Source organism: Macaca fascicularis, chromosome 12 (assembly GCF_037993035.2).
Source record: "Macaca fascicularis isolate 582-1 chromosome 12, T2T-MFA8v1.1".
Classification (NCBI taxonomy): domain Eukaryota; kingdom Metazoa; phylum Chordata; class Mammalia; order Primates; family Cercopithecidae; genus Macaca; species Macaca fascicularis.
Genome location: NC_088386.1, coordinates 137,003,356 through 137,025,993, shown reverse-complemented (window position 1 = coordinate 137,025,993; position 22,638 = coordinate 137,003,356). Strand labels below are relative to the sequence as shown.

Below are 22,638 nucleotides of genomic sequence, written 5' to 3'. Positions count from 1 at the left end.
GCTGAGGCAGGAGAATGGCGTAAACCCGGGAGGCGGAGCTTGCAGTGAGCTGTGATCCCGCCACTGCACTCCAGCCTGGGCGACAAAGCGAGACTCCGTTTCAAAAAATAAAAAAATAAAAATAAAAAGAATAACTGGCCGGGCGCGGTGGCTCAAGCCTGTAATCCCAGCACTTTGGGAGGCCGAGACGGGCGGATCACGAGGTCAGGAGATCGAGACCATCCTGGCTAACACAGTGAAACCCCCGTCTCTACTAAAAAAAAAAAAGATAGTTTTACAGAAACAGTTTAGCACCCAACTCCGTGCCTGGCGCAGAGCAGATATGTAAATGTGTACCCATCCAAGAATCAAATCCTTTATGTCAGTCCAGAATGAAGTGGATAAAACAAGAAATGCTTATAAATTAAGGCTTTGGTGGCAGGATTTAGGCAGCTGAGAAAGCACACCTTTTTATTCTTCACAAACATCACCTTTTGAAAGATGCCTACGCTCTTATCCTTAAACATGTCGAGAGAGGAAATTTAAGAATGAATACACTTTGGGCTGTAACTTTACTGTATTTCATCCTAACAGGGAACCAGACCTCTAAGTTGGGAAGGCTCTTGCTTATAAAGGGAAATGTCCCATAATTCCTGTCATTTTACTTGGGTCTTTTAAAAACGGCAAATTCTCATCTTCCACTGGCTGAGAGTAAAAAAGAAATAAAAGCGGTAAAGACTTCTTTTTGTGCGTAGGTGGCCCCGCTGTTCACGGTGAATACAGATTTTTACACAATGAAACCTTAAATATCTCTATCTGGAACGGAATCCGTTTTTCCTGCCTCGGGAAGGATTTCTGCGCTCTCGGGTGAAGTTCCTGAAGCAAGGAACCAGTTCCCCTCTCCCTGTATCTACCCGTCCTCTTGAGAGGAATTCTCAGGTCACCTGAAACACGAGTGTGGGCCAGGACGACCCATTCGTTCACCCAGCCCAGAGCTCTGCGAAGCGGGACACGGGCAGTGCAACGGGAACGACCGGACGCCGACGCCCCCGAGGACTGAGGCCGCGGCAGAGGCGGCGGGGCGGTGACGGGCGCGACTCCGGCCTCCCAGCTTTGCGGAGGGGCGGCCCCGGGACACCCGAGCCCCGCGGGGTCGTGAGGGCTCAGCACAGCTACGGGCCGGAACCACGATCCACCAGCACCGCGCTGGCGCTGGGAACTGCGGTGGTGACGGACCGGGGGCCGGAAGTGAAGGACCGGGGAGGACGGCTGCTTCCGGCGCCGTAGCTGTCGCCATCTCCTCCGCGCCATGGCTGCGTTGGGCCGTCAGGTGAGGTCGCGCTGGGCGCGGGGGCTTCTCCAGGTGGCAGATGGGCGGGCAGCGACGCAGAGGAACCGCGGCCGCCGGGTGTTTCACGGCCAGGTCGTGGAGCCCTTCTGGAGGTCCGTGCACGGTGACCTGGTTTTGGCATCCTGGACCCGTGGCTCTGCTCAATTTTTGTGGGGTATAGAGTTGACTTTTTTTTTTTTTTTTTTTTTCTTTTTTTTGAGACAGAGTCTCGCTCTGTCGCCAGGCTTGAGTGCAGTGGCGCGATCTCGGCTCACCGCAGCCTCCGCTTCCTGGGTTCAAGCAATTCTGCTTCAGCCGAGTAGCTGGGATTACCAGCGCCCGCCGCCATGCCCGGCTAATTTTTGTATTTTTAGTAGAGACGGCGTTTCACCGTGTTGGCCAGGCTGGTCTCTAACGCCTGGCCTCAGGTGATCCACCCGCCTCGAACTCCCAAAGTGCTGGGATTGCAGGCGTGAGCCGCCGCGCCCGGCCTGAGTTGACTCTTGAACAAGAGTTTGAACTTCACAAGGAAGGTAACATGTATTTACTATTCATTAAGAGGAAGCGGAATCCGCATAAAGGTCTTTAGGCTCAAGCCCAGTTTCCCGGGCTGCGCCCGCTGAGCCCAGCGACTGCCCGGTGTTCCTGGCGGAGGGAGCATCTGGACAGGGGAGGCTGGAGAGCAGCCATGGGCTTGGCAGGCTGGCCCCGGGGCGACAGTCGACGCTGGAGAAGGGGTTGGGACCGATGTGAAGGGTTTAGAGCAGGGGTTCCCCAACCCTCGGTACCGGTCCCTGGCCTGTTAGGAACCAGGCTGCACAGCAGGAGGTGAGCGGCGAGTGAGCCAGCCAAACTTGGTGTGCATTTACAGCCGCTCCCCTCGCTGGCATTGCAGCCTGAGCTCCGCCTCCCGTCAGACCAGCCGCCTTAGACTCTCACTGCAGCGCGAACCCTATTGTGGACTGCGCCTTTGAGGATCTAGGTTGCCTGCTCCTTATGAGAATCTAATGCCTGATGATCTGTCACTGTTTCCCATCACCCCCAGATGGGACCTTCTGGTTGTAGGAAAACAAGTTCAGGGCTCCCAGTGATTCTACATTATGGTGAGTTGTATAATTATTTCATCTTCTATTACAACGTGAAAATAATAGAAATAAAGTGTACAACAACTGTAATGTGCTTGAATCATCCTGAAACCCCTCAGCAGTCTGTGGAAAAACTGTCTTCCTTGAAGGCAGTCCCTGGTGCCAGAAAGGTTGAAGACTGCTGGCTTAGAGTGCCTGGATGATTTGTGCATAGTTTGTTAAGCACCATCCTGAACAGCTGAAGACTTCTGAGTCAACTGGAATTGTGTATGCAAGTTGACTAACTACTGTGACCCTTGAACAACACAGGAGTTAGGGGCACCAGACCGCCCCGACACCAATTGAAAATCAGTGTATAATGTTTGACTTCTCTAAAACTCAACTACTAATAGCCTACTCATGACTGGAAGTCTTACCGGCAACATAAACAGTCCGTTAACACATACCGTGTTTATCTACTGCACTCTGTGTTCTTAACATAAGCTAGAGAAAAGAAAACGTTATTAAGAAAACCATAAGGGCAAAACCCCGTCTCTACAAAAAATACAAAAATTAGCAGGGTGTAGTGTGCGCCTGTAGTCCCAGCTACTCAGAAGGCTGAGGTGGGAGGATCACCTCAGCCTGGGGAGGTCAAGGCTGCAGTGAGCCATGATTGCACCACTACACTCCAGCCTAGGCAACAGAGTGAGACCCCATCTCAAAAAACAAACAAAAATCCTAAGAGAAAATGTATTTACTATTCATTAAGAGGAAGTAGATCCTCATAAGGTCTTTAGGCTGACGTGGAGGTAGAGGAGAGTTTGGTCTTGGTGTCTCAAGGGTGGCAGAGGTGGAAGAAAATCCACATATAAGTGGATCCGAGCAGTTCAAACTCTTGTTGTTCAAGGGCCAACTCTATCCCACAAGATTCTTCTCGTGGAATGAATTTAAGAACATGAATCTGGAAAGCAGTCTGAGGTCCAGTCTTTTCTGGCACACATGACCAGGTGACCTGGTTTTTCCCTCTTCCTCCATGTCTCTGCTTCCGTCCTTAAAGCTACAAAAGCTAACAATATTGTACCTGTTTGACTCCCATCTCTGTGACCTTGAAGTACCCTGTTCTCTCTATGTGAGCTTCCTTCTCTGTAGCTTAAGTTCAGATATGATTTTGCAGATTGCTTTAAAAACTGTATGTTTGTGTGGAACCAAGGCAGTAAGTACTCTGGCTCAAAGGTCTTGTGGTGTCCATTACACTGGGATAGTGAGGAATTAATTGTCTTTTGGTCCTGTGTCTTACAGGTCCTTGATTGGCACCGCCTGATCCCCCTCACCTGGGCCTGGATGGCTAGGCAGACTCCTCATCTTGGAGAACAGAGAAGGATGACAGCTTCCTTGTTGCGCAAACTGACTACAGCCTCCAATGGAGGGGTCACTGAGGAGTTATCTTGTGTTAGATCCAATAACTATGTGCAGGAACCAGAGTGCAGGAGGAATCGTGTTCAGTGCCTCCTCGAGAAGCAGAGGACTCCTGTGGAACAAGGGTCCTTGGAGCTAGAGAGGGTCATCAGTTCCCTCCTGGACATGGGTTTCAGCAATGCCCATATTAATGAATTGCTCAGTATACGACCAGGTGCCAGTCTTCAACAGTTGCTGGACATCATTTCAGAATTTATTCTCTTGGGTCTGAATCCAGAGCCTGTGTATGTGGTCTTGAAGAAAAGTCCCCAGTTATTGAAACTGCCTATTATGCAAATGAGGAAGCGCTCCAGTTACCTGCGAAAGCTTGGGCTTGGAGAAGGTACAAGAAGATGCATTTTGGCTGGGTGCGGTGGCTCATGCCTGTAATCCCAGCTCTTTGGGAGGCCAAGGCAGGCAGATCACTTGAGGTCAGGGGTTCAAGATCAGCTTGGCCAACATAGCGAAACCCTGACTCAACTAAAAATACAAAAATTAACTGGGCATGGTGGCACGTGCCTGTAATTCCAGCTACTTGGGAGGCTGAGGCATGAGAATCGCTTGAATCCAGGAGGCGGAGGTTGCAGTGAGCTGAGATGGCACCACTGCACTCCAGCCTAGGTGACAGCAAGACTCTCTGTCTCAAAAAAAAAAAAAAAAAAATGTTATATAATGTGAGAGGAGCCAGAGTTGGGGAAAGAACAGCCTAAGGTGAGATGGATTAGGGAAGCTTTCTGAGTATGTCAGTGTTCCTGGAGAGGAATGTATAATTCGGCTTGGAGGTGAGGAGTAGGAGTGGCCGCCTGTGCAGAATACATTTCGAGAGGGAAGGAGGAGTTAAGACTAGAAGGAAAAATTGAGTGCCAGAGCAGAGACTCTTGTCTGCCTTGTTCACTGTGGGGTCTTTAGCACCTACTGCTGTGGTGGGTACATGGTATGTGTTCAGTGGGTTGATGCTGATATGTGATGTTGATAAATATATGTACATATAACATTTGATGTTTAAATCAACATGAAATTGTCTTAGGGCTCTGTCTCTGTGGTGTGATGTCAAACCAACATCTCTTGTAAAGACAGATTCCAGCCGAGTGTTTAGATTTACTGTAGAACATGAGAGATCTTGCCAGGTTCCTGGGAAACTGGTGGAGTAACCTTCCCTTCCACTTACCTTCCACTCCTGCCTCCAACAATATTCACATCTCAAGGATGCTCAGAGTTCCTTGAATCTCTTTAAGGGCCTTCTGGAGGAGTTGGGGGTCTCCAAGGACCCTTACCCACTTTGACCAGAGGAGTTACACTATTACTTCTTTGCATGATTGACTCTTCCTGGTAAGATTTTTTTTTGAGGCAGGGGTGGAAGGTTTAGGACCCACCATTTCACAGCATCTCTACAGGCCTCTTTCTCTAGAAGATAAGAAAAAGGTAACCTTGTATATTTTTCTTAACAGATTCTCTCTTACAGTGTAATCTAAAAGTCTAAATACATTATGTGCAGTGGTTATTAATTAGCAAACTCAGTACAGCCTTAAGAGATGAAGATAAACCTAAACTCCTGAAATTCCTCACACACTGAGATAATCACTAACTCAAATGTTAGGAAAATTTTAATTAATAGTTTAAGTAGTTGACTTTAAGTTTCCAATTACTGAATTTTGCTCAGCTATCCCTAGGAAGGCCTGGAATAGTCCCTGTTTACACCGTTAGTGCAGTTTTAATAGGGCCTCTTTCACTCAAGGCGCCCTGGCTGGGAGAGGATATATGGTGACCCTGGTAACCAGGACGTCAGCGTTGGTGGTGTGTGTCCTCATGATTACTGTTGTTGTTATTACTGTTAGGATGATGATGAAACTCCTTTTCATTGAGTTCAGCTTGAGAATGTTAGTTGTGAATGCTTCGATGACTATTGTATTATAGAAGGAAACATCAACCCAAACCCCAAATACGGTTCCTCCCATGTTACTCTCTGATCTTTCCAGTAAATGCCTGGGAAATTATTTTCCAAGTGAGGAGGGCAAGAGGAGACCCAAAATACAAAGTTGGCACCTTTCAGGTGGGAGGCCAGAATAAAGCAGGAACACAGGGAGGCAGGCTGGTGAGTCTGAGGAGTGTCAGGAAGTCGGTGGGGAGATGGATCCTTTCCATGGTGCTTCTGGGAAGTTAGATCTGAAATTGCCACTTGCTCTGTGGAAGGAGAGGATCCTTGTTTGTTTTTAAATGTGGACTTAAATTGGGTGCAGCTAGCTCCTTGGGTTTCTGGAGTATCCTGAAATTATGTGCTTGCCTTTTTTGAATGTTCTGCAGGGAAATTAAAGAGGGTGCTTTACTGTTGCCCTGAAATTTTCACCATGCGTCAGCAGGACATTAATGACACTGTCAGGCTTCTCAAGGAGAAGTGCCTTTTCACGGCACAGCAAGTCACCAAGATTTTGCACAGTTGCCCCTCTGTTCTTCGAGAGGACCTGGGTCAACTGGAATACAAGTTTCAGGTGAGAATGACTGATAACTTTAGCGTGGTTTCAGGTGAGAATGACTGATAGCATGATTACTGTAGTAACAGCAAGTTTTTCAGGTTTTTCAAATGTAGTAAGGCTCAGTTATATGGATAAGAAGCCTCAGACACCTCATTTGAGTGGAGGAAGTGAAAGACTAGATTCTCTGCGTACATCAGCCAAAGAAAATTTGGTTCTGGTTCTTTAATTTATTACAGATCAAACCTATTCTTCAACTTTTCTGCCATTAATAATGAATGATCCAGTCCTATTCTGAGAGTCTAAGTGGGGAGTCTGAAATAGCTAATTTTAAAACAGCTGAAACCGTCCTGTCCTCAGAATTGGTTTTGCATGTTGATTTTGAAAATGTAATTTTAACAGTTGTCCAACTTTTTAGTAACAATTATGACAACTTAGGTGGAATTTCTAGATGTTTTCTGAATGTTTTGCCTGTTCTTTCCATATTCATTCTTTTCCTTCCCTGTTTAAAGAAAAATACCACCTCTCCCTCCTGCCCCTTCTCCCTCCTGCCCCTTTATTTCCTGCTCCGTGTTTCTCAGGATGAATTCGAAAGTGTTTTGAAACTGCCCTCTGTCACACAAATGTCAGTCTCCTAGAGTGGGTATTCTGCTGTCACCAATGAGGCAATTATTTTTGAATCCTTTTGTCCAGCTGAAGTTTATATGGTTTACAGAGTGATAGGTCTCAGGACTCTGTATCTGGGACTCCTGGGTGTGTTTGTGTCTTCCAGTACGCGTACTTCAGGATGGGAGTTAAGCATCCAGACATTGTGAAGAGTGAGTACTTGCAGTATTCACTAACCAAGATTAAGCAGAGACACATTTACCTGGAGCGACTGGGACGGTACCAAACCCCTGACAAGAAGGGGCAGACACAGATCCCTAACCCACTGGTCAAGGACATTTTCAGAGTTTCAGAAGCCGAGTTTTTGGCCAGGACAGCCTGTTCTTCTCTTGAGGAGTTTGAGGTTTTTAAGAAGCTCCTGGCTCGGGAGGAGGAGGAGTCTGACAGCAGCACATCTGATGACAAAAGGGCAAGTCTGGATGAAGATGAGGATGAAGATGATGAGGAGGACGACGAGGCGGAGGATGATGATGAGGATGAGGACGACGAGGAGGAACAGCTATGATGGAAGGCCTAGAGCAAGGGCCCAGAGATACCAAGGAAGCTTTTCATTCTCTTAAAGCTTTTGGGTCCTTTACTTGAATCTTCTTAAGTTATTTTTTATTCTAAAACTGGTCTCTTGATGAAAAAAATTATAAGTCACCTGAGAGGCAGACAGAGCAAACCAAACCGGAAACAGGAAATGCACGTTTGATCTGTTGTCAGGTGTCTGTGAGGAAGGCCCTGTCCCATCCTGAATAGAACACTTACTTTGAGCTCTTCAAATCAAGGGCACTCAATACATCAACCTTTGGTTTTATTTTTTTCTCTTTTGAATATGTTGGTGATAATTCTGTGACAGTTGGAAGATGGGGTTCATTCTTCTGGTTCAGGAATCACTTTATATTTCCTTCTAGTGATAAAAATAAAATTACGAGAAGGCAATGTGAGGTTTTAGTACATCATAGCACTTTATTTTATGAAAACATGTAGCAGGCTTTCCACAGAAATACTTGTTTTTAATCCAAAAGTCTATTGCTTCGTGATGGCATTCAGTGTACAGCAGAATAAAAGGAAGTTGATTCGTGATGTATTGGTTAATTTTGCAGGCTTCCTAAGGCCAGCAGAACATTGTGGCAGTTTTCTTTATCTTTGTGAAGAACAGGCCCTTCCTGTTTGGGGAGGTTGGCTTTTATGTCAGCTCTTGGCCAGTGGTCACTTCCAGGCCTGGTGTCTCCGGCCCTGTAGACTGTGCTGGCCTGGAGAGTGCTGGAGCAGGTGGAGGCCAGGGAATGGTTCCATACAGTTATCTCCCCTGCCCTGGTTACAGACGGCTTCAAGAACCAGAGAAGAGCACAGGGTATGGAGCAGGTGGGCTGAACCAGGGCCACAGGGAGCGCTCCATGACCCCCAAGGTGGGGGTGGGGGGGTGTGTCACCTTAGGGAACTCAGTGAGTCCAAAGAACAGTTTGAAGTGTTGGGAACAGAGAAGAGGAATTTGATGTAAGCCAGGGATGATCCCTGAGGTAGAGGCCTGTCTCTGATGCCATGAGCTCTAAGAGGGTCCTGGAGGATTGGTACATCCTAGAACATTCCAGTTAGCCCCTCCTTAGGGGAAACTGGCATAGGATTGATGCAGAGAGCATTTTTGATGATAGGACCAAAATTCAAGTCTCCTTGGTAGCATTCTAGGATCGACTAGATTCTAGGATCTGGTAGATTCTAGTGGGTAGAGGCCAGGAATGTTATAAAACATCCTACAGTGCACAGGATGGCCCCACAAGAGAGAATGATGCGGCCCAAAATGTCAGTGCTGAGCCTGAGAAACTCATCTAAGGCCTGGTCCAATAAAGTAATGTGACTGTTCACTCGTGACAACTTCAGATGGTAAATGGACTTAGGATAGTATTATTTTATTTACAAGAAAAATAAGGAGCTGGTTTTTCAGCAGGGTTCCTTTCCCCTATGCACTGGACTACCCTTGGTAGGTGTGAGCTGCATGCTATTGTGGGGATTTGGCACTGAAGTCTAGGTGCTTTTGTTTTCTCCAGCAGCCTTGTCTTAGAGTGTGACTGCAAAGAAAAAGACTTGTTTTGCAAAAGAAAAGCAGCTCGGTGACTCCCTCCACATCGCCACAGCTGAGTCAGAGTCGCTTGCCAGTGGAAGGAGTTCCTGCTAAGGGGAGGTGCAGGAGGTGAGCTGACACCTGAGTGGGGCCCTTGCCTGTTGGGTTCTCCACTGGAGGACAGTGGGCAGAGCAAAGATTCCCTTACTTGTACCTGGTAGCCCACATGCAATGGGGAAAAGGGAGAGTTTGTCTTTATTGCCTTGCTTGGCCATAGGCAAAACTGTTTGGAAATGAGACATTTCACTGTGCCAGTGTTTTCATTTTCTCTTCCATGTGGCATCCCGGTCACTGCCACTCTTCCCAGAACCTAGGCTGCTGTTCTTGTGCCCGATCAGAGGACTAAGTAGAATCCTCTATCTGCACTTGGTTAGATGATCAGTCCATCCCAGTTTCATTAGCAAATGGGTAATTCAGCAACTCATGATTGCTTCTTTCATTTTGATACAGAAATAAATCTTTATGCTCCTGACAGTTTTCTGATTCTGTTATTACTAATGTCCTTGGGTGGACTTTGAGTATTTTCAAGGAAGCCATTTGAGTTTTTAAAAGAAGCCACGTGGGAAACGCTGTGGTGGCCTCTTTGGAATGTTTCAAGAACGAACTGTAATTCCTGAGCACCGGGAAGTCTTTTTACTAGATATTTAATGTGTAAAACATCCCAACAGACGAGTCCTGTGACAGCACAGCACCAAGCTTGGGACTCAGGAGCCAGTTCTCGTTGACACAAAGGCTTCTAAGCTAACACGGGAGCATATTGGCATTTGCTGTGTGGCTGAGGGGTTTGAGGTCCTAGTAGGGAGTAGAAAGTTTCCTAGTAGATTCACCTACTTTTCCAGTGATATCACTCGATCTTAGCATCTGCTAGTAATGCTGTAGCTTACATGGACAAACAATGACGGGTCCCACGGCTGCAGGAAGTCCGCAGTACGTGTTTCTGAACGTGGTTTTCTCTCAGTTCACCCAGTGACCCTTCACTGAGCTCAAGACCCTTCACTGAGCTCCACCTTCGGCTCTCAAGAGGGTCTGGAGACTGGGGAGCAGTTCGGGGGTGAAGGTGAGACTTCTCGAATTGCCTGTTCCTTCCTTCTGAAAATGACAAATTGCAGAATACACAGACACATGCACATGAAATTTTAATAAAGATAAAAAGCCTAAAATATACTCTAACTCTTCAAAACACATTTTTATAAAAGATGAAAGGAAGGAGGCCCTCTGTGGCTGGAATGCTGGCTCTGCAGTCAGGGCGGTGCGGCAGGGCGCCGGCTTTCCCGCTGGGTCAGCCATCGTGAGGCTCAACACGAGAAGGGGTGCGATCGGCTGCTCTGGTTGAAACATTGGCAGGGGAAGACAGCTGCTCTGCAGCACGGTGGGAAGCGGGTGTGCTGAGGTGCCGCACTGTCCTGCTTCTGAAGATGGGGATGTCTAAGATCGTGTTTACTACCCGATAGCCTAAAACAGTATTAACTCGAGTCATGGACTAAAAGGAACCTTAAACATTGTCCAGCCCAGCCCAGGTGTCTGTTTCTGTTGCACTGAGACTTGTAAGGCGTCCTTGCTGCTTCGCGGCAGTGTGCCTTAGCTTTCCAAGTAGGGGTCTGGATAGCTTTTTCCATGAAAATTCAGGGGTCTTTGATGCCCTTGTGACTTGTCATTCAGGGATGGCTTCCACTGTTGAAGGCTGAAGCCTGGGTGGTCTCATAGAACAGGGTTCACCAAATACGGCCCGTGGGCCACTCTGGCCCCCACCTGTTATTGTAAATAAGTTTTTATTGGAACATTGCCACAGCCGTTCAATTCCACGCCTGTGGCTGTGTCTGCGCTGTAGCCGCAGGGACCTCTGGTCTGCAGAGCTGAAAATACTTACTGTCTGATCCTTTACAGAGAAATGCTGCCAGCCCTGCTGTTGTCTGAGAGTCTGAACTCCACCTTCGTGTTACCATTTCCTCTTCTGAATTGTCCTAGTCCGTAGGATGGCTTGTCGACCTGCACGAGCATCATAAACACGCTGAAGGACCAGAGCAGGGGCAGCTGTGTCTGCAACCCGGCTTTCCTCCCAGCATCACCTGGTCTCTGCCCTTCGGCCGCTGCCCCCCATCTCTGTTTTGGAAGTGGTCCATCACGGTTCCTTCTCAATTTATTAGGCCTCGAAGGCAGAATTCTTTCTCTGGCTTTGGAGTGTAAGAACAGGTTTCCGAATACTGCAGAAGCAAGGCTGACAGCCTCACTGATCCCGGGGAATGGCCAGCTGTCATCCCATCCGCACAGGCACAGACCACACCTTCGGGAACAGCAGCCTGGGTGAGGGCACAGGCTGCTTAATGCATCGCAGGACTCATAGGTGATTGGTCCCAGAGGGGACTCTCAGGGCGGGCTGGTGTGTGCACAGGCCTGGCCATCTGTCTTCTAGAGGCGTGAGGAGAGAGGTCCCAGAGGGGACCGACTCCAGCGAGGACCTTTTCTCTCAGGGTGTCCTTTTTCATCCAGTTTTTAGACCTCATCTTCCTGGGTTTTAGAAACTCGTGAGGTTGGTGGAGTGTAACAAGAACGTCTTAAATCCTTTGAAGAGAAAACAAAGTGAAGCATGAGGAGAATGATAGGCATTCCCACTCCTTTAAATGGGCTGCATCCTGTTTCTCTCAGTGGCCCTCAGGGCCTCTGTCATCCAGAGGCCCCTGCGTTCTTAGAGCACCAGGATTCTACCATATGGCAGTGCACACGGGGAGGGGCAGCCTCCACTGACTACATCCCCATCTTTAGGAACAGGTGGGCTCAGCATTACAACTTTTATTTATTTTTTATTTTTTATTTATTTATTTTTTTTTTTGAGACGGAGTCTCGCTCTGTCGCCCGGGCTGGAGTGCAGTGGCCGGATCTCAGCTCACTGCAAGCTCCGCCTCCCGGGTTTACGCCATTCTCCTGCCTCAGCCTCCTGTGTAGCTGGGACTATAGGCGCCCGCCACCTCGCCCGGCTAGTTTTTTGTATTTTTTAGTAGAGACGGGGTTTCACCGTGTTAGCCAGGATGGTCTTGATCTCCTGACCTCGTGATCCACCCGTCTCGGCCTCCCAAAGTGCTGGGATTACAGGCTTGAGCCACCGCGCCCGGCCGCATTACAACTTTTAAATGGGAAATCAACAGGCTGTTCCTCTACCCTGCCCTCCTCCTCCCAGTAATGACTCGGTCTTTTCTCCAAGGGCACAGCTGCGTCAAGTTGCTCTGGGTTGAAGTGAATTCTCATGTTGTTCTTGGACAGGTGTCTGGGTGCGTGTGTTTCTGTTTCCTGCTTTTTTGTGTGTTTTCTCCATTATTTCAAGAACAGGTGTTCTATAAGCCAGTATTTGATAATTAGTTGGGGGTTTCTGATTTGTTTTTATGGGAGTGGATGTGCTAGGCAAGCTTTTAAAAAGATACATTAATATTTCAGGTGACTTACCACCATATAAATATCTCAAACCCAAATTATGTTTGTGGATTATTAATTCTAGTACAGTTAGGCACCGTATGATGAAGGACTGCACGCATGACAGTGGTCCCATGAGATTACAGTGGAGCTGAGGTCATAGCCATGGTACAAAATTGTTTTTCTTTTTTTTTTTTTTGAGACAGAGGGTCTTGCTCAGTTGCCCAGGCTGTAGTGTAGTGGCACAATCTCAGCCCACTGCAACTTCTGCCTTCGGGGTTCAAGTGATTTTCCTGCCTCAGCCTCTTGAGTAGCTGGGATTACAGGTGCCTACCACCATGCCTAATTTTTGTATTTTTAGTAGAGACGGGGTTTCATCATGTTGGCCAGGCTGGTCTCAAACTCCTGATCTCAAGTGATCCACTGACCTCGGCCTCCCAAAGTGCTAGAAGAATTCTTTGTGTGTTTGTGGTGATGCTGGTGTATACAAACCTATTGCACTGCCCTGTGTATAGAAGTCTAGCACATACAGTTATGTACAGTACATAATACTTGATCATAATTTGTGATGTTACTGGTTTATGTATTTACTATACTCTTCATCATGATTTTAGAGTGTACTCCTACCTATAAAAAAAAGTTGGCCGGGCGCGGTGGCTCAAGCCTGTAATCCCAGCACTTTGGGAGGCCGAGGCGGGCAGATCACGAGGTCAGGAGATCGAGACCATCCTGGCTAACACGGTGAAACCCCTGTCTCTACTAAAAATACAAAAAATCAGCTGGGCGTGGTGGTGGGCGCCTGTAGTCCCACCTACTCAGGAGGCTGAGCCAGGAGAATGGCGTGAACCTGGGAGATGGAGCTTGCAGTGAGCCGAGATAGCGCCACTATACTCCAGCCTGGGTGACAGAGCGAGACTCCGTCTCAAAAAAAAAAAAAAAGTTAACTGTAAAATGGCCTCAGGCAGGTCCTTCAGGAGGTATCCAGAAGAAGGAATCATTGTCACAGGAGGTGACAGCTCCATGTGTGTTACTGGGACATGATGTGGAAGTGAAGGAAGGTGACATGGATGATCTTGACCCTGTGTAGGCCTACGCCAATGTGTGTGTTTGTGTCTTAGTTTTTAACAAAAGTTAAAAAGTAAAAAACAAAATTTTTAAGAACAGAAAAAGCACTTAGAATAAGGATAGAAAACAGTTTTGAACATCTGTACAGTGTGGTTGTATTTTAAGCTGTTATTACAAAGAGTTAAAAAGTAAAAATTAAAAATGTTATAAAGTAAAAAAGTTACAGTACGCTAAGGTTAATTTCTTATTGAAGAACTAATTTATTATTGCACAACTGCCAGTCCTGCACATTCCAATGATGGTAAGTGCCCGGCACAGGTGTACCATTTTTTATCTTTTATACCATATTTTTACTGTAGGTTTTCTGTGTTTAGATACACACACACTTGGCACTGTGTTACAACTGCCTACAGTATTCAGTAACACGCTGTGGTGTGTAACCCGGGAGCACAGGCTCTGCCATACAGCCTAGGTGCGCGGTACGCGGCGCCATCTAGGTTTGTTCTAAGTACGCGCTATGATGTTCACCCAGATGACCTCACCTCACAAAGCAGTTCTCAGAACGCATCTCCATTGTTAGGTGATGCTCGGCTGTAGTAAATTGCTTACAAGCCTGGAGTGTTTAGTGTGTGTGTCTTTGGAGGGTGAGGTGGGAGCAGGAAGTGATTCCTTTGAGTCAACAGGAAGTGAACGCTGCCAGCTGCTCTCTTATGGAGAGCCTTTCCACATCCGAAGAGGCAGATGCATGCCCTCTGTCATGGCCAACTCAGAGCTCAAGTTCCAGCCATCTCTGGAGCTCCGGCCCAGGCCTTCCCCCAGGTGGTGTGGACATTCTTCCTTTGGAGTGTGTGAGCCTTTACCTGAAAAGCTCTTTTGCTTCTGTTCGTTTTTAAAGGTTTCCGAATCACATTTCTCCTTTATTTTTTTAGGCATATAACAAAACATAGACCTGTTTTGAAGTGGCTTGTTACCCAAGGGTGCCTCACTCTCATCTGTACCACAGGAAGAGGAACTGTGAAGGCTCATTTAAGGGGCGTGAGTAGCAAAGCTGTCCTAGGCCAACCAGAAATTGATCTTTCATGCACAGTGACATGTTGATAAGAAACTGTAGTCAGTATGAAACTGATAACAGGTTGTAGATGGTTTTCTGTGGTCTATCCCAGTCTTCTGCAAACCATTGTGAAGAATACCAGTGTTGTTGAAGATGCAGCAGCAGGAGGCAGGGGCAGGATGGGGGTTTGGTTGCCAAAAGAGTTTGGGAAATGCTAGCTTAATCAAAAAAGGTTAGAAAGTTTCTTTCATTTCAGGATTTATGAATGCCTATGAGTCTAGTGTCAGCGATGAGTTTCCTAGTGACAGACAGTCTTTGAGACTTTCTAAATATTAAGTGATCAAGGCCCCTGCCCCATTTTTAGTTCTGACAGAATGCCATTCACAAGCTCTGGGAGGCACTGTCTTAGCTCTGTCCTGGAACCCCCGGAATTTCTCAGCAGCCCAGGCCCTCCCACTGCCCGTGGCCCCTCCTCCCAGGTGCCAGGTGGTCTTCCAGCCTCTCCAAGTGCCCACCCTCCTGCCTCTTCCTCCCACTGCAGCTGATCGAGGGGTTTCTTGGCCACGTTTCCCTTGAGAAAGAGTGGGATTTGCCCCTATTCACAGAGAGCCTCATTTCCACCTGAAGATGTATTTGTCAGTGGCCAGAGCAGGTTCGTGTCTTTTTCCCCTTGGGAAATTCTGAAACCTTCCTGCCCAGGAGTCTGTAACACAGCAGCACAGGACCGAGCTTCCTTTAGCAGTGCTTAGTAAGTAGGCAGCGGCACTCGGAGAGCCCCAGGGCTGGGCAGTCGCCCCCCACTTCCCAGCAGCTCTGTGGTAGTGGTGCGGGAGCAGCAGGGACGTACCTTAAGATTTCTCCAGTGTCTGACTCTTACTTTGTTTCCTGAAATAGAGAAAAGTTGTTTAATGAAAAAAAGACTGTGTACTTTGAATCCTACAGCTACCTCGGTCCAGGATGCCTGCTGAAATCCTGTCTTTAGCTCACATACATTCCAGGGTGGGGGATACCATTAGTCCAGACACCGCTGTGGAGATTAGCATTTTAGTTTGTGTGCGCCTGCCTGGCTTGAGGCAGTAGTTTGGGAGTGACAAGGCTAGAAACGTGGCTGGATGTGAGTCAGAGAGAGAGAGAGAGGGACAGACGTGGGAGAAAGCAAGCAAAAGCTACCCCAGGGAAGAGCCGGGAGACAGGCGCAGGCTGAGCAGCACAGCTGGTGAGCTGCAGGCTGCGGCCTCGCCCTGACACTTGGTAATGCCAAACAAATACGTGTGGCTACTCATTGGTCTATGAGGACGATGACAGGTTTCGACTCTGTGGTTTCTAAAGCATATAATATTCTCAGGTACTTCTTTCAGTAAATCCCAAACAGGAGTAATTCTTGTAACTACCTTGAACCCTTTGGGGAAAGAACCTGGGTGTGAGTGAATAAAAAGTAAACAGCGACACACTCTGTTGGCCATTAAATACTCAGGGCTGTCAGTTACACCCTGTGCTTCCCAATTGTAGCACCGTGTTCTGTGTGAGTACGCATAACCAGAGTGACTCCCAGCACCCACCGTGTGACCTCCCCCCAGCACCCGGCATGCCCAGCTGGGCCCCTCTGTGTACGCTCACATGCACGTATATGGACATACAGTTTCGTAGCAGAACATGGGTGGCCAGGGGCTGCCTATCTGGGTGAGTAGACTGCCTGGCTCCGCCCGCAGGCCTGCAGCATCCCATAGCACCGCCGCCCTTGCCCCATCACCCTGTGGGCTCCATGCAGGACACAGCATCTTGCCCCATCACCCTGTGGGCTCCATGCAGGACACGGCATCTTTCCCCATCACCCTGTGGGCTCCATGCAGGACACGGCATCTTGCCCCATCACCCTGTGGGCTCCATGCAGGACACGGCATCTTGCCCCATCACCCTGTGGGCTCCATGCAGGACACGGCATCTTGCCCCATCACCCTGTGGGCTCCATGCAGGACACGGCATCTTGCCCCATCACCCTGTGGGCTCCATGCAGGACACGGCATCTTGCCCCATCACCCTGTGGGCTCCATGCAGGACACGGCATCTTGCCCCATCACCCTGTGGGCTCCATGCAGGACACGGCATCTTGCCCCATCACCCTGTGGGCTCCATGCAGGACACGGCATCTTGCCCCATCACCCTGTGGGCTCCATGCAGGACACGGCATCTTGCCCCATCACCCTGTGGGCTCCATGCAGGACACGGCATCTTGCCCCATCACCCTGTGGGCTCCATGCAGGACACGGCATCTTTCCCCATCACCCTGTGGGCTCCATGCAGGACACGGCATCTTGCCCCATCACCCTGTGGGCTCCATGCAGGACACGGCATCTTGCCCCATCACCCTGTGGGCTCCATGCAGGACACGACATGGGCCTGCTCCCCGGAGGCACCTGTTCGGAGTCTTCTTGGGGCTTGTGCTTTCACAGCTCTCTTTGAAGCAGATGTCCTGGTGAACTCTGTAGACTCTTTTATACCTGTTGTTGCAAGAAAGCTTTGTAAAACCAGACAGTGAAGCAAAATGTTGCCAACTGCTTAACCTAGGCTATGTGAACCCACAGGTAACCCTGAAGGTGTCTGAGGGAAAAGCTGCTATTTTCTGAATGAAACGTTACCTCCTATTGATGTATTAAGATGTTTAACATAAATGTCATGTGATTTGTAACAAATTTATTGAGGTACAATAATATACATAAAATAAACCCATTTGAATGTGCATTCTGATGAGCGCTGACAAAGTATATGGTACTAAAAATAAACCGTGAAATTTCAAAGACATGTCAGTGCTAGAGGCAGGCCACTTCGCCTGAGGCCTGGGGAAGGTATGACCTCACCTCTCTGTTTTTCTGGGTATTTCACAGAGAAGTTTGAGGAGTGCTGGGGATTGGGGATTCAGGATTCCGACGTAGGCATTATAGAACGGGAGACCTGATTTCATCTCCTGCCTCTTCCATTTATTCATCAGGCTACTTCAAGCAAGTCTCTTGAAGTGTTAAGTCTCAGTTGCAGGTAAAACGGGACCTACTCATGCCATCTCTCTTACAAGTTTGTAGATAATAATGGATGGGAAGGTGTTTTGTCTTTTGTTAAAGTTCTCAAATGTCAGAGCTGTTTAAAAGGGAGATCCAAGGAGTTCAGCAGGCAAAGCTCCAACTCATATGCTAAGTCTCGTAGAACCTTTAGGATCTAAAACCTGTGGTAAGACTTCCCTTTCTGGACATGAAAGAGTAACAGAATCTGGAATTAACCTCCCAGTGTGAACCACCAGAGAACTGGACAAAATATAGTAAAAAGTAATCCAAAATCAGGCAGGAAAAAGGGAAAAAGTAACAGAAAGCAGATGGGAAAAATAGAAAACAAATAGCAATATGGAAGTTTAAATCCAACCACGCTGGTCATGATGTGGAAGGTGATGTAAATTGTCTAAATACTCCAATAAAAACCAGACTGTCAGACTAGATATCAAGCAAGACCCACCTCTATGTTAAATACAAGGAAGTCACTTGAAATATGCAGATAGGGCCGGGCGCGGTGGCTCAAGCCTGTAATCCCAGCACTTTGGGAGGCTGAGACGGGCGGATCACGAGGTCAGGAGATCGAGACCATCCTGGCGAACACGGTGAAACCCCGTCTCTACTAAAAAAATACAAAAAACTAGCCGGGCGAAGTGGCGGACGCCTGTAGTCCCAGCTACACAGGAGGCTGAGGCAGGAGAATGGCGTAAACCCGGGAGGCGGAGCTTGCAGTGAGCTGAGATCCGGCCACTGCGCTCCAGCCCCGGCGACAGAGCGAGACTCCGTCTCAAAAAAAAAAAAAAAAAAAAAAAAGAAATATGCAGATAGGTTGAAAGGGAAAGGACAGAATGCTTTCAGGACGGGAAGGGTCTTCTTGTTGGATACTTGGTGGTCACCAGCAGGCACTGGTGTAACTAAGCACAGCGGGAAGATGGTAGATACTGTGGGTTCGGACGGCCACTGCACAGAATCCAAATTCAGTGGACTGTCAATACGGCTTCCCAAATCTCAACACAGATTAGCATCTCATATGTGTTCCTGCTACATGTTACACCTGGCTTCACGTCCAAGCTCCAACGAAGCTTCTACCCTTGCCTGTTTACATCCCATTCTCCGCAGAACATCCAAAGTAGTGTAATCGAACATGTCACTCCTCTGCTCAGAACCCTTTGGTAGCTCCCCATTTCATGACGGACAAACACCAGAGTCCTTCTGTGGGTCTCCATGGCCCTGGAGGTTCCCTGTCCCTCACCTCTCACCACTCTCCACTTCTTCCCCAACATGCCAGGGACACTCCTGACTTGGGGCCTTGGTAACTGGTCCTCTGGCTGTCTGGAACGTCCTTCCCTCAGATGTCCCTCCTCCATGTCTGTTCAGCATCACCCTCTCCAGGAGGCTTACCCTCTCATCTCCAAGAGGGTGAGCACCCTCTTGCTGCACCAGCCCCTGCCTGTCCCCAGCAGGCTCTCCTAGTCTCATCCTGTCATCTCATCCTGTTTCCCTTTGCACTCACCACCTGCCACACCACACACTCACTGCATTGTCTGTCCCCTCATCTGCAATGAACGGGTCCTGAAGGCAGGGCTTTGGTCTGCTCTGTTCCTGATGTGTGCTGAGTATCTAGAACCATGCCCAGCTCACAGCAGGTGTTCAGTAAGTTATCTGTTGACTAAATTGATTGCGTAACCCACAGACTTAGAGTGTTAGCAAGAAAGGTTCTAAGAGATGGGCTGGGCAGCTCTCCCTCCACAGCCTGTCTCGGAGATGGGGGGCCTGAGGCCACATCATGAGTTAATGGCAGAACTGAGGCCGGCATTCTCATGAGCTGTTTGTTTTTCCAGGGGGCTCTGAGGAAGAGAAGAGAGGAACGTCACTTCAGTTGGCCCTGCCATTCAGTGGGCACTGGGCCGATGTGTGGGAAGGAAGGTCTGGGGGCCAGGGGCCTGGGGCTTGGGTGGGTGATGTGTGGGGAGGAAGGTCTGGGGGCCTGGGGGCCGGGGGTCTAGGTGGGTGATGTGTGGGGAGGAAGGTCTGGGGGCCAGGGGCCTGGGGCCTGGGTGGGTGATGTGTGGGAAGGAAGGCCTGGGGGCTTGGGGGACTAGGGGCAGGGGGCCTGGGTGGGTGATGTGTGAGAAGGAAGGCCTGGGGGCCTGGGGGCCTGGGGCCTGGGGCCTGGGTGGGTGATGTGCGGGGAAGAAGGCCTGGGGGCCTGGGGGACTGGGGGACTGGAGGCCGGGGGCCTGGGTGGGTGATGTGCGGGGAAGAAGGCCTGGGGGACTGGGGGCTGGGGGACTGGGGCCCAGGGGCCTGGGTGGCTGATATGTGGGAAGGCAGGTCTGGGGGACTAGGGGCTGGGGGACTGGGGGCCGGGGGCCTGGGTGGGTGATGTGTTGGGAGGAAGGCCTGGGGGCTTGGGGGCCGGGGGACTGGGGGCCAGGGGCCTGGGTGGCTGATATGTGGGAAGGCAGGTCTGGGGGACTGGGGGCTGGGGGACTGGGGGCTGGGGGTCTGGGTGGGTGATGTGTGGGGAGGAAAGTCTGGGGGACTGGGGGCCAGGGGCCTGGGTGGCTGATATGTGGGAAGGCAGGTCTGGGGGACTGGGGCCTTGGGGACTGGGGGCTGGGGGTCTGGGTGGGTGATGTGTGGGGAGGAAAGTCTGGTGGACTGGGGGCCAGGGGCCTGGGTTCTTCTCAGCCGCTGCTCCTGAGCTGCATGGACTTGGGGCAGTTATTCAGTTTTTCTGCCTCAGCTGCCTAATTTGTGACATGGAGGGAATCGGTGATCAAAGCAAGTCCCTTCTGTGACTGCAGCTGTCGTCCCCCCTCAGGGGTAGGTGGGTGGCTTTGAGAAAGCACTTTGAGGAGTCAAGAACACACTCTACAGGCCGGGCGCGGTGGCTCACGCCTGTGATCCCAGCACTTTGAGAGGTTGAGGGGCAGAAACTCATGCAATTCAAAGCAAACCAATAATGAAGATGATGATAATAGTAGCAACAACCTGGCCGGGCACAGTGGCTCCCGCCTGTAATCCCAGCACTTTGGGAGGCCGAGGGGGGCGGATCATGAGGTCAGGAGATCGAGACCATCCTGGCTAACACAGTGAAACCCCGTCTCTACTAAAAATAAAAAAATTAGCCGGGCGAGGTGGCGGGCACCTGTAGTCCCAGCTACTGGGGAGGCCGAGGCAGGAGAATGGCATAAACCCGGGAGGTGGAGCTTGCAGTGAGTTGAGATCACACCACTGCACTCCAGCCTGGGCAACAGAGCGAGACTCTGTCTCAAACAAACAAACAAACAAACAAAAAACAAAAAAAACACACTACAAATGTGGTAAGGCGGAGGACAGAAACCAACTTACACGTGGAAATCAACTTACACGTGGTGACAGACGCCTCCCTCCCAGACTGGAAAGGACTTTGTCTCGGAGAACAGCCTTGTGCAGGGGCGGGACACCTTTATACAGGCTGCAACAAAGAAGGGCAGTGGCTCGCCAGGGGCTCCTGACATGCTCCTCCTGCCCCTCCGAGAGGCCCTGCCTGAAGAGAAGGCCCGGGGGTCTGTAGCGAAACCCCTTAGGCTTCCTCTAAGGCCGGGGAAGAGGGCTCGGGGGTCTGCAGCTGGCTTCCTCTAAGGCCGGGGCAGGTCAGTATTGTGGAGGTGGGAGTCCCTTCTCCGGACACCTGCTCTGGCTGGGTCAGGGAGCCCTCCGCAGCTGAGCCTCGCATGCTGTGGGTGTTATGACCCGTGACGGGCAGCACCTCCCATCCTGGTGCTTGGGGCAGCAACACAGCTCCCGGGGACTCGGGTCAGCCCCGTGCACCAGGCTCCCCGTCTGGCACCTCATGGTTGGAGGCTCCCGTGGCAAACCCAGCTGTGGCCCAGCAGTGCTAGGCCGAGGCACAGGCTTTGTGGTAAGGGGCGCCCTGAGGCCAAGCCCTGACTTACCGAGCTCGCAGCGTCTGCCTTTGAACCCTGGGCCGCAGTCACAGCTGTGAGCGTCCGCGCCCGGCACACAGGTGCCTCCATTCTGACAGAAGTTTTCTGAACAGTTCCCAGGGACGTCTGGAAACAGAGGTCACGAGAGGTTAGTCACTCGTCAGGCCTGCCTCATGGACATGTTGCTGTCCCTTCCTCAGTGACCTGACTTGATGCAGGGTGGCTGTGCACTCCTCCGTGGCGTGCTGCGGCCTCCCAAACGCCTCTGGGCCCTAGAGCGCGGTCCCAGCCCAGGTGTTGAGAGAGAGCAGAGGTGAGGAAACAGACCGCAGCGTGCCTGGCCCTGACCTCAGTACTGGAAGGAAGGAAGATGAACAAAGAGGAGGAGAAGGAGGAGGAAGAGAGGGAGGGAGGAGCGGGGCCTTCAGTGCTGAGCCTCCACTGGCCTGTGGCCCCTCCCCAACCCCGACCCTTGCTGGCTTTGCCCCTGAACAGGGTTTCTGCTGCTTGGATCCTGAGGCCCCTCCTGGGGCTCTAATGCAACCCTCTGTGCAGAGATGCCGCCCGTCCCCGGCAGTGGCCTCGTCACGCTGGCCACAGGAGCTGGGCAGTCCGGCCTCGCCACGCTGGCCACAGGAGCTGGGCAGTGGCCTCGCCACACTGGCCACAGGAGCTGGGCAGTCCGGCCTCGCCACGCTGGCCACAGGAGCTGGGCAGTGGCCTCGCCACGCTGGCCACAAGAGCTGGGCAGTCTGCAGTGACGCAGGAGGGGGTCAGCCTGGCCTTTCTCCCTTAGTGTTCACTCTGTCCTTATTTTTCTCCTTACGATTATTATTTTTCAGCTTTGTCAAGATTCCTGTTTTAATTTTTAACTTAACGTTGAAAAACACGAAAGAGTAAGAATTGTGCCCACCCCACCATGTCTAACAGTGAGGCCCGGCCTCCCCCGCCCATCCAATCCAGCACCCCCACCCTGTCCGACACTCCTCTTCTACTCTTCACAGGCCTCCCCGTGTGCTTGTCCCACACATGCGGCCGCCCCAGGCCTTGCTGCCCCTGCCGGTTCCGAGCCCTGGGTTTCTCC

At 50.2% G+C, this 22,638-nt stretch overlaps 2 protein-coding genes across 25 annotated transcripts in view; one reads left to right on the top strand and one right to left on the bottom strand.

The window, feature by feature from the left end:
- The first annotated feature begins 1,250 nt into the window (after positions 1-1,250).
- MTERF4 (mitochondrial transcription termination factor 4) lies at positions 1,251-17,323 on the top strand. 8 transcript variants are annotated; one of them, XR_012421681.1, is made up of 5 exons: positions 1,251-1,309; positions 3,673-4,171; positions 6,130-6,314; positions 8,993-9,135; positions 10,951-12,527. XR_012421681.1 is itself a non-coding variant. In XM_065526396.2 (5 exons), exons 2-5 carry the CDS (start codon positions 2,410-2,412, stop codon positions 7,465-7,467), a joined length of 1,086 nt encoding a protein of 361 aa, XP_065382468.1. In that variant the 5' UTR covers positions 1,251-1,309; positions 2,355-2,409; the 3' UTR covers positions 7,468-8,028. The 8 variants fall into 8 exon arrangements, 7 of the variants coding, with proteins under 7 accessions (XP_065382468.1, XP_073866866.1, XP_073866865.1 ...); XM_065526396.2 differs by lacking the exons at positions 8,993-9,135; positions 10,951-12,527 and adding exons at positions 2,355-2,412; positions 7,069-8,028; XM_074010765.1 differs by lacking the exons at positions 8,993-9,135; positions 10,951-12,527 and adding an exon at positions 14,463-17,323.
- Positions 7,889-22,638, bottom strand: part of SNED1 (sushi, nidogen and EGF like domains 1) — a 92,131-nt gene continuing 77,381 nt past the window's right edge. For 6 of the 17 annotated variants that reach the window (XR_012421676.1, XR_012421674.1, XR_010580191.2 and 3 more), the window contains 5 exons: positions 21,564-21,680; positions 20,995-21,082; positions 16,999-17,082; positions 15,432-15,469; positions 7,889-11,625 (listed from right to left, as the gene is read on the bottom strand). Coding sequence is in view for 4 of the 17 variants with exons in the window: in XM_005574857.4 (XP_005574914.3) it covers positions 15,433-15,469; positions 16,999-17,082; positions 20,995-21,082; positions 21,564-21,680 (326 nt within the window). In the remaining 13 variants the exon portion in view is untranslated. Of the gene's footprint in view, positions 11,626-15,431; positions 15,470-16,904; positions 17,083-19,155; positions 19,467-20,994; positions 21,083-21,563; positions 21,681-22,638 lie in introns of those variants that run through there. The other 11 variants (XR_012421670.1, XR_012421671.1, XR_012421673.1 and 8 more) reach the window with 6 other exon arrangements.